This window comes from Ornithorhynchus anatinus, chromosome 20 (genome assembly GCF_004115215.2).
Source record: "Ornithorhynchus anatinus isolate Pmale09 chromosome 20, mOrnAna1.pri.v4, whole genome shotgun sequence".
Taxonomy (NCBI): Eukaryota; Metazoa; Chordata; class Mammalia; order Monotremata; family Ornithorhynchidae; genus Ornithorhynchus; species Ornithorhynchus anatinus.
This window is the reverse complement of record NC_041747.1, coordinates 8,595,922-8,612,584: the sequence shown is the minus strand read 5'-3', so window position 1 is coordinate 8,612,584 and position 16,663 is coordinate 8,595,922. Positions and strand designations below refer to the sequence as shown.

At 39.0% G+C, this 16,663-nt stretch overlaps 1 protein-coding gene across 1 annotated transcript in view; it reads left to right on the top strand.

Moving 5' to 3' along the window:
* The window catches only part of FNDC3A (fibronectin type III domain containing 3A), a 109,181-nt gene that overhangs the window by 18,228 nt on the left and 74,290 nt on the right, over window positions 1-16,663 (top strand). Inside the window, 1 exon segment of the mRNA XM_016227645.3 lies at window positions 2,995-3,131. Coding sequence (XP_016083131.2) covers window positions 3,033-3,131 — 99 coding nt within the window. The 5' untranslated portion in view covers window positions 2,995-3,032.

The following is a 16,663-nucleotide window of genomic DNA, read 5'->3' as shown; positions in this document are numbered from 1 at the left end:
TGGAGAGTCACTTAATGGGTTTTAGTAAGCTATAAAAGATAGCAAACAAAATGCGTGGTGTGTACAGTAGATGTTAGTTCTGGGTTATTTTATCAGGTGAACAGTAGGAAGCCTGGCAAAGGGCTTGAAATATTGAAATAAAAGAACACCAAAGATCACAGGAGGACTAAGGAGGGAGGCATGGCCCCAGATGGGGGTGTGTGGGGGTTGATACATTCTTTGGACTTTTTTAGCCCAGAATTGCAGATTTTTGCACCATGTGACACCAAGAATCCCTTTTAGGTAGGTGTGACTCTTAGTGTGCTCACAATTAGATATTGCTATAATTGTTGGCATTTACTTCATAAAGAAGCTTTTGTCACTGCCACACAAATTTAGATTGTTTATACACATGCCAATAAAACTTGATAAGGCTATTCTCATGTGTAGTGATAGTATGTGTGTGTGAATATATATTCATTTATTCATATATATTCATTAATCGATTGTATATATTCAGTATGCATATATAGTCTGACTTGACCCAATGGACTTGGTAGAATCAATAGATGGACTTGATGTGGTCCCTTGAGGCTATATCCCCCTCCCACTGGTGACATTTCAATAAAGTAGAGAATGTAAGCTCCTGGAGGGCATAGGTTCTGTTTACCAACTCTATTGTAATGCTTAGTACAGTGCTCTGCACACAGTAAGCACTCAAGGAATATTATTGTTCTATTGATGCCTACTTGAGATATTTGAGAATAAACTACTTGAATTTAGGTGGAAGATGACAGTATAAAAGAAAACCCCCTAAAAGTTTGAGGAATACTTACCTTTCAAAGCTGGTTCAGATGCTGATGTTTGAAATTCCCCATCCCTATGATATGGAGGGAAAAGAAAAACCCAGTTGTTAAATGGAATTACTTTTTCAGTGGCATCGTTTTTATTCCGGTGCATTACAGATAGGGTAATATGCTACCCTCACTTAGCCAGGACAGCTACAGATTTGGGAATTGACTCAGCCAATTGCTAAGAATATTAGGAAATAGTTCAGAATAAAATACTGGAATTATTTGATCCCCCTTCCCAGCTAGTCAGGGAGATTCCTCCAACCTCTTCCCTCCAACCAGTGGTTCTTGTTCCAGCAAGTTGAGGTTTCTTTTGTTTTCTCTCATCATTTTCCTCGGAGAGTCCCATCTCACCTCCAGGAATTTCCCACTTGCTCCTTTTAACCCTCTGGGAGATTCCCCTCCACCTGTTTGCTGACCCAATCTTGGGCTGGAGTTTTTCCCACTATCTCCCTTTTCCCGTACCTCTTCCTTTCACTCTCTTGTCCTCTTCAAAGTGGTTTACCATTTATCTAGGACCTGACCGCCCCCCTTCCCTCCTCCCCGCAGTAAAAGATTCCGTTAATTTGTTTGTTCAGAGTTTACATCATTAGGTTGACTGGGGAACATATAAGAAAAAAATTTCCAAATTATTGTTCCGAATTAAAGTATTTAATTTTTAAAGAGGTTTGAATTAAATGAGTACAAATAACTCCCTGTTAATTCCTCCAATAAACTCATTCTCTCTCTTTTAATTGGGCATTCTAATATAAAATGGCCTGGCAAAAAGTTTGCATGCAAAATATGCAATATTAATTCATGTCTCAGACATTTTATGTTATGCTTCAGTTCAGAGTGAATTTTAATGGCTATTTTAAGAAAAGACTTGTAATAGTTCTCGTTTTAAAGTGTTTAATATCTTCTATTACTCAATCACCAATTATTTTTTTCCCATTTTTTAGTTGTGTCTGGGTTATATACTACCATATTCTGGGTTAATATACTTGGTCTTCACCCAGAAGTTGTATATGGTAATATATCAGTAATAATATTGTTAAAAGGGATGTTCATTTTCCCTTGATGATTAAAGTATTTAGGTACTTAAAATTAGCACTCCATGAGAAAAATGAGTTATTACAAAATCTCTGATTTGAAGCTCAGATCTTTTTATCCTATGTGTATTTTAACAGAAGAATGGATTTCAGGTAAAATTAGCTTGTGCTTTTCTAAGAGAAGATTTTATAATAAATGAATAAGCATGAATTCACTTTCTTGCAAGGAGAAAACATCATGGCACACACTACTGAATAAGGCAAGGATGAATGAGAAGCAGGCATTTTAAAAATTATTATTTGCACTCTGATCTATAAAGAGAGAGAAATACACTTCCCACACAGATTGGGTAAAATTTTATGAATTAGCTCATCTTGACATTTAATTTGGCTGACATCCTACTTTTTGATGGGATAATACGCTAATTTAAAACCTTAAATATAAATTATTCCGTTATAAAATGACAATTTGACTGCAGCTTTCTGGGGTGTCATAGATTTTTGAATATTTCCATGATTTCATAACTTAACAGGTTTCATTCCAAGTAACATAAGTGCTAGGGAAGAAAAAAATGACCAGGATTTTGAAGCAGTCAGTAACAGATGAATTCAGAACCGCTTTCCAGGCCTGTGGTCCGGCAGCTCTGCCATTTTGTTTTATGTGAGCTGACTCAGTGAGAAGCCATGATTCAGCCACACAGTCACAATGTGTAGTCTCAAGAGACTAGGTGGCGACGTGAGTGTGGGTTTGAGCTTTTGTAATTACATCACTTTGTTGCACTGTTGAAAAATGTCTAGATTAATTTTCTTGAAGGTTTTAAAATGGAGGTGGAACAGAAGAGTATTTAGCCATGCTAAATTTAGTGCATGGTTGCTTAAATACTTAAATATGTATCTTCATTTCTTTAACTGTTTTTCCTCAAGGGCCCAGCTTATTAATGTTGTTTTGGGAATTTAAAACTGTATTTCCTTGATTTAAGACAGTGGTCTGGTAGCTAAGAAATGTATGGGGGAAATAATTCCTACAGTCATACTAAATGGGGTGCTGAGTATTAAGACGGGGTATTTGAATAAAATTTTATCGATGTTTTTAAGATGTCTACAAAGTAACTTCAGTTTTCATTTTCTTTCAGAGTTGCGAGTGATCCTGTATGTTAATGTTTTATCAATAATGGCAGAGCATCCACCATTACTGGATACAACTCAGATTATAAGTAATGACATTCCTCTTTTACCTGCCCCTATTGTGAGTGGGGATGGAGCACAACAGGTAAGAAAATCTTACTGTCCACTTTGTTTTGCTTCCTTTTTACATCTTGGTCTGAAGAGGAGAGACACATTTGAATGGACTGAAATGTCCTGATATTCTTTGATTAAGGTTCATATTTACTATCTACCACCATTACCACATTTACTATTTACCACCTTTAATTCTTACATATGTATGCTCTAAAATAATTGCGCATATAATTATTTGTTTTAAATGTGTTGGGGTTTAGTTGTCCATGAACGGTTCTTGTTTTGTATTAGGCTAACTTAGTGCTCTAAATACTTCCAGAACACAGCGTTTTCAGCACTTTGTAGTGTGTAAGTGTACAAATAATATGAGTACCTCCATTGAGTAAGTATAGAAGTTAACTCTAAATTTTCTCAAATACTCAGGATAGGGGATAAACTGTGAATATTGTTGAGTGTATCTGAATTGTTTTGGGACATAGGAGACAAATATTTAAGAACATTTGAACCTTGTGTTCTATTCGCAATTGGGCATTTGATTACAAGGTGCAAATATGAATTATAAGGTTCTGAGTAAAATAAATCAGGTCAAGTTCTGCGCATATTGGCAGTTTTTCTGAAAATCACAAAACGGTAGTATTTGGAAGGGTAATTTAGATCCTGTTGTTTATTTGGATAACATCTAAGTAATAATTGTTGTATTTAAATGCTTACAGTGTGCCAAGCACCTTACAAAGCACTGGGGTAGATACAAGATCTTAAGGTACCCCACGGAGCTCACAGTCTAAGTAGGAGGGAGAACAGGTATTGAATCCCTATTTTGCAGATAAGGGAACTGAGGCACACAAAAGTTGAACTAACTTGTCCAGTGTCCCACAATAGGTAAGTGGTGGTGCCACGATTAAAGACCAGGTCCTCTGCCTCCCAGACACATGATTCTTTCCACTAGGCCATGCTGCTTATTTTTCTCTTCTAAACTAACCAAGATAAACCATTGCTTATTCTTTTCTATATCTTTTTGGATAAGATGAGAATAAGAAATCTTCTTTGTCTTGACTTTTAGAACCATTACTATGGAGAAGTCCTTATGTCTATTACTCATTAAAAATTATTTAACCTATTAAGAAAGTTGATGAGGTAGTCATCATTCCAGTCACTGATTACTGGCAAGCTGGGGCTACTAGCCCAGTAGTCTCCTGGGAACACATTTTGTATATGCGTGTTAGAGGTGGGGGGAGGTGAAGGGTATCATCAGGCTTGTCCCTCCTACCCATTAATTTGAGGCAAGAGAAATGCTCCCACCCAAGGAGCAGAGGTGGTGATCCTCCGGTCAAATTCATCAGTAGGCAGGAGGGTAATTAGAGATATTAGTAATGTGCCAAAAGAGAAAAGCATCTCTCCTCACTTTCCCATTTCCTCCACTTTAGACCCTGCTCCACCCTAACCACTTCAGTCCCTTTAGGTTAGCCATGGCTAAATACCCAATCAAGATCCAATTCCCAGTTGCACTTATGTATTCCTTTCATACTCTGTTGTTTCCACCTGTCCTATTTATTTTAGTGTCTGTCTCCCACAACTAGATCGAAACCTCCTTGAGGGCAGGGGTAGTGTCTGCTAACTTTGTTGTCCACTCCTAAGTGCTTCGTGCTTTGCACAGAGAAATCACTTACATACTTTTGATGGATTAATGTCTGTTTTCCAAGTGGTAGGTTTTGGAGCAGATGTTATTGTTCTAGTATTCAATCTGATATCATTACTCTTTGGCCACCACTTGAATTTTACTTCTAGTGGGATTGCTACACAAGACTCTTGTTAATAGGATTTCATTGTATAAACTCATGTGTTTGCAAAGTTTTGGTGAAACCTTAATATAACAGTAGGGATATGGTGAAAATTCCCAGAGAGAAGAAACAAAGGGCCTATTGTAATATGGTTTAGTTTACCAGTCAAACCAAATTACCACTGTCAGATGTCCTCTACTATTGCCTGTGTTTGGCTATTCTATTTGCTTTCCTTTGTTTGATGTCTTCTTTCCATACCTCTCTCCTCCCCCTGCTGTGTTTGCTAATTACACAGACGATTAAAGGGGTAACCCAAGTGTATTTATTGAGTCTCCTAATACATGGATCTGTAATTATCTTTGGCTATGACTAGCATTTATTATAATAATGGTTTATTTTTTAAAATGTTCTCTTCATGCCAAGATGTCACCTGAAGTTCTAAATACCCAGTAAAAAAGTAAATTGTTAGTAAGAACTAAAATGAAATAGTGTTATTAATTAGGAAGCCTCAGTTTTTCCCCTAGCATTGTATACTGTTATTATTATTATTTTTTGCTGAATGTGAGTTCATTTCTCCAAAAAAGCACAATAGCAGACTTATAAAAGTCAAATAATTCAAGTTTGTGGAGAAAGGAGAGGTCAAGTTCCCACACCAATGGGAGTTATGCCAGTAACAAGATCCAAAACAAATTTGGACTTAGGGCTGCTTGTGGGAACTGGCGTGGATTGTACTTGTATGTGCAAGGGACTAACCATGTTTTTGGATCTGTATTGTATGGAAAAAGTAATTTGGTGATAGGCCAGAGCCGGGTTAAAACCTGCAGCTTTAGAAGACTAGTGTTTCTGCAGATTGGAATTCTGAGCTGTGCTGCAAACTGTGAGTTGATAATTCAAGGGGGGGGGGCAAGTAAAAGTACAACAAAGAATGAAATGCCAGCACATGATGACTGTACAGGTGAATCACGAAATGTAAAACACATTTAGGAACATGAGTAAAAGGATGGGGAAGCCAAGGCCAAAAAATTAGAGTCTGGGGACCTAAATCAAACAAGGACCTTCTAGGCATTGCTAAAGGGTCTATGGGCACACCACCACTCAAATACAGCCACAGCACCTCTGAAGAATGAAAATGGATTCATCCACATCACAAAGAAGAGAAGAATACTTTGGGAAACTCCGGTAACAAATAACCATTTTCTGTGTGGTTTTTTAGGTTTTTGGATTATTGACTGATTATAGCTTTTCATCCTGTTATGCTTTGAACTCCGTTGCTACAGTTAATTGATAGCTGTAGTATTTAGTTTATGATGCTATACCAGACAGCGTCCTGAAAACGCAAGCCATAAAAATGAACTTCCACAGTGGAAATAAATTGAAAATTTGTCTAGGTCATAGGTGAAAAGTCTGTTATGGTTCATATAACCAATACTATTACATAAACAGGTTGCTATATTCTGCATTAGTTTAAACTCCTGAGTATCTAAAATGTAGTCAGTCAATAGCATTTATTGAGAGCTTACTGTGTACAGAGCACTGTACTAAGCACTAGTGAGAGTACAACATAATAGACTTGGTAGACACTTTCCCTGCTCACAATGACTTTACAGTTTAGAAGGAAACTGTAGGCTGTAATTTCTAGTCTGTAATATACAATCTAGCCATAATCAGTGGTCAGACCTGCTTGGTCTCTGTTAGAAAGTGGAAACAAGTGAACTCAGCTAGAAAAGAGAATTGGCCCCTGGTTGTCATCAAAGATTTTTATGAATAGTTGACCTCCTAGAATATGAACTTTATAGGTAAATCACAACTTTCTCTCATTAGAAAGCAACAGTTACCACTCCCCATACTGTCTTGAGATGTTTTTCCTTACCTCCTAAATACCTCAAGCAACCAATATAATTTTCCATGTTTACTTTTGGAGAACCAAACTGTCCAGTACCTATCGTTAGGAATATATAGTATTGGCACAGTCACAGAAATAAGACAACCATTTCACCAGAGATCCCTAAGAATTAGGTGCAGACAAATAAAGGACTAGGTAGATCTGTGAGGGGGGTCATCTCAAGAGATGAGTTTGCTAAGGCTCTTAAATTTGAAGGCCAAGACCAGTGAGTTCTGACCCTGACTCTCAGCAGCTAGCCCAGCCATCGGAAATCCTGTGGGTATGGAGGGGACACAGAAAATAGAGCTGTTGGATAGATGCTTTGCATAGTAAGCGCTCAATAAATACTATTGATAGGTCAGCTTAGCTGTTCTTTACATAGAAGCCTCATTGATTTCCTCTCAGTTCTTGAAAACTCTCTTAAGTGATTCAGCCAAGGATCTTGATTAAAAGAGACTCAGTGCCTTCCTACTGATGCCTGCAGTAAGGCTCTTCTCCCGGCAATTCTTCCACATCACTGCCATCCCTGAGTTGACAAGTATTGTTATATTGTACTCTCCCAAGCCCTTAGTACAGTTCTTTGCCTACAGTTAAGCACTCAATAAAATGATTGAATGAATGAATGAATGAAAGTAGTTTTGGGGCAGGTTGAGTGTGGTTCTGGGAATGCAAAATGTTATGGTAATGTGCATAAGATTGGCTTGGGGCAAGAAAGACAAAGGATAATTATGGACACTTAAATGAGCAACTGAAAAAAGTCTCCATTTTTGAGTAGTGAAAAACCATTGCATCTATTGCATATGGGCTGGTCTGAAACTTGACACACCCATGAGAGGGTTTGCATGGTTATTGTCATTGAACATTGTCATGTGGCATATCAAATTGGTAAGTAGGGTTATAGGTTCCCGAGAAATTAATCATTGCAGCCAACAAACTCCTCATCAATTATCTGTCCTTGTTTGGTTACCACAGAAGACCTTGTCCTTATCTTTAAATTCTCACTCTCTCCATTGTCTAAGTGGTTTCCCTTGATTTCTCCTCTACTGATGTTCACTTAATCTCATCTTTCTCATATACTTCCCTTCCCTCATCACCAGTACAAAACGAAGCTGGTTTGCTGGGATCCAAATCAGTCAAGTTTTATTCCCTGGCCTTTTTTTTAGGTGAAGAGAGGCGGTTTATGTCCCCCCTTCTTTTAAAAGTAAGTTTTGAATAGGCAGCTTGAGAAACAGTCATGGAAAGTGGCAAGGAGAAGTGCACAAACAGCTTACCTAAAAAACGTTTCATAGCAATATCTTTTGAAGTGATACTTTGATTCTTGTCCAATTGCTTGTTCAGTAAATATGCAATTTAGTCTGCAAACATGACATTCTCCATTAATTGTCTAATTTGCCAGAGTATTTTCATAGCATTGCATTCCTAAATTAAAACGTATCATTTGGAACTTCAACCACAATCCAATATTTCGCAAATACTTGTTACCTCCTTTACTTCAGTTTGCCAATAGAAAATCCGTTATTAGATTGCAGTGAGTAAGTGCTGGCCTCTGAAGCTTGTGGCTCACATTCTCCTGTTCTCAGAGCATGCCTAAGGCTTCTCCACCTTCAGTGAAATGCAGAAACTGGCTGCTTTGGTATGCTCTCTTGGAAAGCAACGTCCCACAATAACCTCCCTTCTGTTAGCCTCATGGTGTGATGTCCTTTGAGACTCACAAGGCAGGAAAGGGCTCACCGAGAAGGGAGCAGTTTGATCTTTCTGTTGCAGAGAATGAAACCAGCTTTTGCGCTAGGGTTCAGGGAAGGAGAGACATGTTTCCCTCCCCTCTGTGGAGAACAGAAGGGACGTGACAGTATGGAGAGAGGAGATGCTGAAGAGTCCTGGGTGTTCTGCCGTACTTAACTTTTCTGGAAGAATTGGGGTGGAAGTTGCAGTTGTTTGTAACTTTTAGTGGCAGGGGCTGGCCTCATGCTGAGATGGACTGGGCTTGCCCCAGGAGTTCCTGAAATGAGGAACTTTGATACCAAGAATGAGAATTTGAAGTTTATGCATTCGTACCTTTGACAAAAAAAAGCATGAGACGGGAGGGGGAAGGAAGAGATTTAGAAAAGGGATACAGGTATTTGTGATGGTAGGTCAGGAAAGGGAAGAAGGAAGATACTCTGGTCTCCTGGTCTCCTGGAGCCTCCCTGGCTTAAACAGCACGTGAGTCCAAATAATTTTAACCTATCGGAAAAGTTTAAATAATCCTTCTCCAGAACTATAATCTTAGTTTTTTAAAGCTATAACTACTCCCATTAAAAAGATATCATCACCAAAATGTTGGGACAGCAGTGATAGACCTGAAATGTCAGTACTGAGCATCATCTATCCAACCCAATAGGAGATTCCGAGAACTTGGATGAAGGAATTGATTATGGCCTCGATGGTTGGTGCATGTGCACTCACTTGTCCCTGCCAGTCCTGTTCCCCATAGGGCACGGAATTCCAACAGCAAGCAGTCAGGCAGACATGCAGCACATTGGGAAGTACTGCAAAGGTGTTTTTTGTTGTTGCTGCAGGAGCTTTTTAGATCCAGAATGTACCTTAGGACCCTAACCAGCAAGCTGTTGTCTTGGGAGCCATTACAGTCTTCACTACTCACATTAGCCAATGGTTTTTTCAGAGTTCTTCTTGGTTGGCCTGCCATAGAGTCCATGGTGGTTCTTTGGTCAGATACTCCCATCACTGATGGCAGAGCTATAGCAGACATTCTCCTTCATGTAGAGCTGGAATTAGAGCCCTGTCCTTCTGATTCTCCAGATCAGTCCACTGGACTGACAACAGACTAATGGAAGCCACAGAAAAATTGTTTTTGAGGTCCACAGTCAGGTAATAACAGGCCACGAGATATCCTTGACATGAGGCAGTTGGTTAGGTAGACTAAACACTCCAGAAACACTATTTCTCAAGAGCTCTAGGGAACACTTCAGCTGTGTATTAACTGAACACATTTTGTGGGGGATGGGGCAGTGAAAAATCCCTGGAGCCCAGGAGGATTCATGAGAGAACTCAGTGTGAATTTCTCCCTTCTACTTCAGAAGTACAGAATCATGGTAAGAGTTGAAGATTCCTTACCATTTTCAGGAACAGCAGGGGCTAAAAAATCCTGGTTCTTCCTCCACTCCCCACCCCTTCCCCCACCAAGCAACAAAGCATCTCCACCCGATAGCCTCACTTCTGCAATTCTATATAACAGCAATAAAGAATGTCCTTGTAGATCCCTTAAAGGCAAGCCCAGATGGAGTCCAGAGCCTTCAGCATGGGGGGCAGATGTCATATTGCAATGGGAAAAGCAGCACACATCTTATCTGTGTAGCACCCTTTTCAGGTCCCACACTGCAGGGAATAAAGCCACAGCCAAGACCCAATATAGCTTAATTCCAGTACTGAGCACAGCACCTCACACACAGTAAGCACTTAACAAATACCACAGCTGTTATTTTTTGAAGTCGTATGAAATAAAAAAGAATAATGACCCATTTTATGGTTCTGTCTGACAAAGAGGTGAATTGAATGAAAATATTGTGCAGTTATTATTTAAAAATTAACCCCTTGCTGTAAAAAGTAGTTCCTTAGGCAAATCAATCCCTCTGCCTCAGGAGCAAAATAACTAGGTATTTGGGCTCTGGGGCTTTGAATCCTCTTTCCTTACTCATGTCATTAAGATTGAAGTTAGGGTGAAGTTGGAAAGGATACTAATACAAACAGTATTATGCAGTTTCTCTCTTCTGTTCTTCAGGCACTTGCTCTTCTCAGCTGACCTGCAACCCCCAAACTCCCCTTAGCCCAGAAACTAAGCTTTTTTAATGGGGCTCACTGTTTCAACTAATAAGAGACCTGGGTTTGAATCGCAATTCCACCGCTTGCTTGCTGAGGGTCCTAGGGGAAGTTATGTACCTACTGTGCCTCAGTTTCCCCATCTGTGAAGTACATCCTCTCTTGCTTACTGCGAGCCCACCATGTAGGACATAGACTGTGTCTGACCTGATTATTTTGTATTTACTTCAGCACTTAGTACAGTGCTTGGCATAAAGAAAGTACTTAATAAGTACTTCAATAGTTATTGACTACAGTTTGCAATTCTTAAAACCAAACACTCATATATCTGGAGCTCTGTTCCCACTCCTAGGGCTCTGGTTCTCTTTGCCACATCCTAGTTAATCCCTTTTGGAGCAATCTGTGCCTTGTGGGAGCTTTTATTTTGAAGATGCAATCTGCAAACACTCATTCCAAAATTTTGTAAATTTCATATTGTTCCTTTCAACTTCCAATTTCCCTGCCTGCAGAGGTTGCTTCCTCAGAAATCGGGGTTGAGGCCACATCTCACTATGCTTTTTGAGGGCCTGCTCTCCCACAGCTCCGATGCCTTATTCAAATAAGAACATTTCATTCGAAGCTTTTCTGGTTTCTTTATTTTCTGGGAGCTTGTTATTTAACCTTCGTGATAGTTTGGATGCCACTTTTCAGTGCACTGGTTGTACGGTCAAAGAGTGTCCTGTTAGGTCAGATCATTGAGTGAGGACTTGGGCAGAGGTGCAACGTACCGTAGGTACACATATAAGTCTTGTTTATGAAATCCATATACAGCCAAAGGGATCACTGCATACTGCCGATGCTGCAGCTGGTGATTGTCAGCTGAGCCGTCTTGGCATCTGCCTTGGTAGCAGCTGGTGTGTTCATAACTCAGGTTAATCTGCTATTTTTTCAGAATTCCTGCTGAGCTTGTCCACCATTTGAGGTGTCCCAAGTTGTTCTTTGTCAGAAACCTTCATTGCTGATGGGCATAGGCGGCATTCTACCCACTTTCCAAAGGGAGAGACTCAGCCCTGGAGTGCTAGAAAGGCTGGCCCAAAGGCAATCATTTTGACAAATCAAGGAGGTGTTAATAGCATAGGAATGCATAGAGGGTGCAGGACACTATAGTAGAAACTGTCCTATAATTTGATATTAAGCATTTAAAACAATTTAAAAAGTATTCATGGAATAAATGTACTTGGCCTATCTTCTATCAAAATTTTCAAGAAAGCCAAATTAAAAATATTGATGCTGGTTGGTCTTTGGTAATGTTAAGACGTTGCTTCCTTTTCACAAAAATAATTATCCTGTTCTTAAAACTTTTCTACCATTTATTTTTACAGTATAAGAAAATAACATTCAGCTGGCAATCGAGGAAACAGAATAGAGATGTAAAGTATTTTAATGTGTGCACGTAAAATATATTTGATTTAATATGTAATTTGACTTAATTCATAAATGTACAAATGTTGGGAATGAACAAGTGCAGTTAATTTGCTGATAGTTTAACTCTGAATTGTTACAAAGTAAATATTGGAGATACTTTAGTATTGCTAAATTCTAAATGGTAATGACTTGCAACCAAATCTAAAACTGGATATATCTCAATAGTATGAAATTGAAAATTTTGAATTTTTTTTTCATACTGCATCTTCAAAATAAAAGCTCTGTAGTATTTTCTGCTCACTTGAAAAGCCCCTCTGAGTAAAATATGTTTGTGTGTCTTACAGATAAAATTACATGGGAGAAATGAGATTAAATAGTTTAACAATGTTCACGTTCCTCTGGACTGTAAAATCACTAGAGTGTTTGATGCAGGATTTTGTCAATATGTAAACTGTTCGGTTTCCATGCCACTGGTTGAAACAAGAAACTGGAATTTGGTCTCTGCCATCCTAAAGGTTTTCATTGTGCATTCAAGGTTTTTAATTTGTGGCTCATTATCAATAGAACATTTGTCTTGCAAGTTTTGGTGAAGTAGCACTGTCTTGGGTATCCGTTAACTGTTTCTCTTCAGCTGGGTTCTAGGGGGAAGTTTGAATATCCTGATCATTTTGGTCTGTAAGCAGAAAGGTCTAATTAATAATATAGATAGAACACACAAACCGTAATTCAACTTTGACAAAGAGCATGGAAACCAAAAATAAAATTAATTCCCCCACTAGCTCACTTACCATTTAATAACTTCACTTTTCAAGTTCATTTTCAGAGCAGTTTAACTATCATATGCATTATCACATTGCTTTTAAAGTCCCCTTTGCCTTCAAGTGTAATGGGGGTGGCAGTCAATGAAGTTATGCACCTGAACTCTGAAATAGGAATATGTTGATTTCTAGAGCGGCAATCCTATAGACAATTTAAAACACTTTCACATGTTATCCTTTATCCTCACCACAGCTCTTTGAAATGGAGGTAAGGCAATATGCATTTTTTTCCTTATTTTATAAATGGAGAAGCAATGTCACAGGCATAGTGATATTCTGTAACCATGGTCACTAAATTAGTAATACTAGTGTTGTCCTTAATAGTAGCACTGGAATTTGGAATCCAAGGTTTCTGCATCCCTAATTCAGTATTTTTTACACTATGTCCCTTGATTAGATCAGCCTTCTTGGTATTCAAATGCTCAGTGATATTTTATACTGAGTTAATTAGTTTTGAAGTAGGTAGGATTTTTCATGCAGAATGGAGCTTAATTTTCACAACGGCCAGTCAGGGGAAAATGTGTTTTATTTTGGGGAAAATAACATCTGATGGGTTTTTTTTCTCTAATGTTTGTTAAAAGGAAATTATTTTGTATTTGGATATAAAATAGCTGTTGTTACTATTATTAAACACATTGAGAAATTTCACATAGAATAGTACCTGGGAAGGAGGGGTGTTCCTTGGATGATTCCTGCTCTAGGTCACCTGTCCTTGGTTGTGACCATAACAGCCTTCCCCGGTGCTCGTAATGTGGAGAAAGCAGACTCTGCACCCAAGATGTCAGAAGAGAGGATGCCCTGCTGCCAGGAGTCCCTCCTCTTCTGGGTTGCTGGTAGTCCATGAACAATCTGTAAAATTTTCATGACAGTAAAGCCTGTAACAACATTTAGATATCTCTAAATACGGGCAGCTGTCCCTCCCGGGTGAAGAGCAGGAAGAATCTCAGCGATAACATCACTGCCTCACTTAGAGCATCGGGTCCCTGAACGTGGAGTTGGCCATGAATCCGGCTGGCTTCTGCCACGTGAACAGCCATTTGTGGGTATTCCCCTGGGAAAACCTGCTCTCTACCACTTCGGTTTCATTAGGAACAAAGGTTTGAAAGACAGTCACTTTTTCCTGCTGGTTGTAAAAATTATTTCCCTGCAGTTGGCAACCCTGCCCTTCATGGGCCCTGAAGCTCACGATGGGAAAGATTACACAAGCCACATGCATCCCTGTTAGTTTGTTACTTCAATCTAGTGAAAATAGCTCTCTTTGTAGAAACTTTTAACCACTACTGCATACCTTTATAGATGAATACACAGAAAATGTGTGCCTTGATATTGTATATTTATACAGTCACCTGGGCAGTGCTTACCACCGTTTTTGAATCTGCTTTTTAGTACCATGCCTCGCTCCAGTTTCCCTACTCCACCTCATTGCTGTGTGCCCTTCTCCCTGCCTGGAACTCTCTCCTCTTTCAATTCCATAAAACCAAAGTTCTTTCAGAGTCATCCTAAATTCCCACCTCCTCTGGGAAACCTCCCAGATTAATTTTTCAATCCCCAAAGTAGAGTCAGCCCAACATCCACCCTGAGCACTTATTTATTTATACTCATCCTCAGCATTTATGCATATGTGTACCTTCAGTTAAGTTAAATGATCTATTCATCTACTTGTTATATCTTTAATATCTCATTGGTTGAAAGCTCCTTGAGAGCAGGGAATGTGGATTTAGTTCACGGGTTACCCTCCCTAGTTTTCAGTAGATGTTCAGTCAGAAGACCTTTAATAATTCATTAAATTTTTCTGCACGCACAATTTCCTGTGGACAAGAATTCCATAAGCTTATCACCTGCTGCATGAAGAGGTGTTTTCTTTTGTTCATTTTGAATCTGTTGCTCCCAAAGGACAGGGACCATAAGTAGTCTCCCCCAGTGCTTATTTACCACAGTGCTCTGCACACTGTAAGCACTTATTAAATGTTATTATTACTGTTGCTGTTTCCACTGCTCTTCGTTAGATGCCCCCTAGTGTCATGGAATTTGGTGAAAAAAATTCCATATTTTTCTCGTCCATTCTTTTCATGATTTTATGAAGTTCATTTCCCCTCTGACTTCGTTTCAGCTTGAAGAATCCTAACTTAAGCTGTCATCTCAAGGAACCTTTTCTGTTTCTGTGATCATCTTAATTGGCCTTTTTTTTTTTTTTTTTTTACCATTTCCAACTCTACTATGTACTGTGTCCTTCCAAGATGTGGCAATCAGAATGGTACATGGAGTATTCTAGGTGCAGGTGTACTGTGTACTGTGTTTTATGTAAATGTCAAAACTCTGCATCCTGTTTTTTGTCTTTAGTTCTGTAATCTTCTGGATGCCCAGCTTTCACCTGGCCTTTTCGGCTGCTTCTGCACATGGAACCAGTGATTTAAAAAAAAAAAAAAAAAAGCCAAGGATTTCAACATATTTTATTGAGGCATGATAGATAACTATCATGTAGTAATCACAGGGATTATTTTTCCCAGATGTCTTGCACTTGCTCACATTGAGGCTCATCTGTTTTCAACCTACTCAGCTTTATGAGATCTTTCTGGAGATTATCCCCTTCTTCATGGCATTTAACCACATGAAGAGTTAATATAATCTTGACCTTTTTTTTAAGATTTTACTGCACCTACTGTCTTTTGAATCACATATGAAATAGTTAAAAACTGATGGTAGCAAAAAGTCCTGGGGCTATCCCACCATTTATACCTCTCCATTCTGAACAGTTTATTCTTATTTGCTTGCTGTTTTGTACTCATTTTCTGTCAGGACAGAACATTACCTCTCATGCTATGATTGCTCCTCTTCTCCCCCCCCCCCCCCTTTTTTTTTTTAAGTCTTCAGTGTTCACGTTGTCAAGGACCTTTTGAAATCCAAATATATTATATTGATTGGTAAGCCCTCTATCAATATACCTGTTGACTTCTTCAAAGAACTCAGTAGATTAAAGAGGCAGGATTACCCTTACAAAGGCCACTCCCAAATTATGTTTATTAAGAACTCATTGATCCTAAACTTAATTGTTGTTTCTATTAATTTGCCACTTCAAAAGGTGAGATCTATTGATCTGTAATTCTCCAGGATCACCTCTGGAACTCTGCTTGTGAATGGGAATTAAATTGGCAGTTCACCAGTTTTCTTATTCAGTGGCTGTGGGAAGTTATAGGCCACATGGTTTCCCTGAAAGTTCTGCAACTTCCCCTCCAGTTCCATTCAGTCCTGGGAATTTATGTACATCTACATAGATGTCAGTTTGGTCTGAAGCATCTTACAGCAGCATGTTCTAATGGAAAGAACATGGTTAGAGGAGATAGGTTCTAATCCTGGCTCTGCCACTTGCTTGCTGTGTGACCTTGGGCAAGTCACTTAACTTCTCTTTGCCTCAGTTTCCTTAACTGTAATATGGGGATTCAAAACCTGTTCTCCTTCCTCCTTAGACTGTGAGCCCCATGTGGGCTGGGAACTGTGTATGATGTGATCAATTTGAATCTACCCCAGAGCTTAGAATAGGGCTTGGCAGATATAATAATAATAATGATTATAGTCCTGTGAGGTTACCATAATATGATCCAGATCCTCTGACTGCTACAAATAGTTTGAGTGTTAATCTGACATCTATCTCCATGAATATCAAGCTAAAAAAATTCACTGAATGTCATAGCTATTTCTCTTTCATCCCTCAGGACATCTTTTACCTCACCTTTGTTAAACAGGCCCACTGATTCTGGATTTTGATATAGTCGAAGAATGGTTTGTTATTAGCTTGCTGTGGGCAGGGGATTTGTCTGCCAACTTTGTAGTACTGTACTTTCCCGAGCGCTTAGTAAAGGGTTCTTTG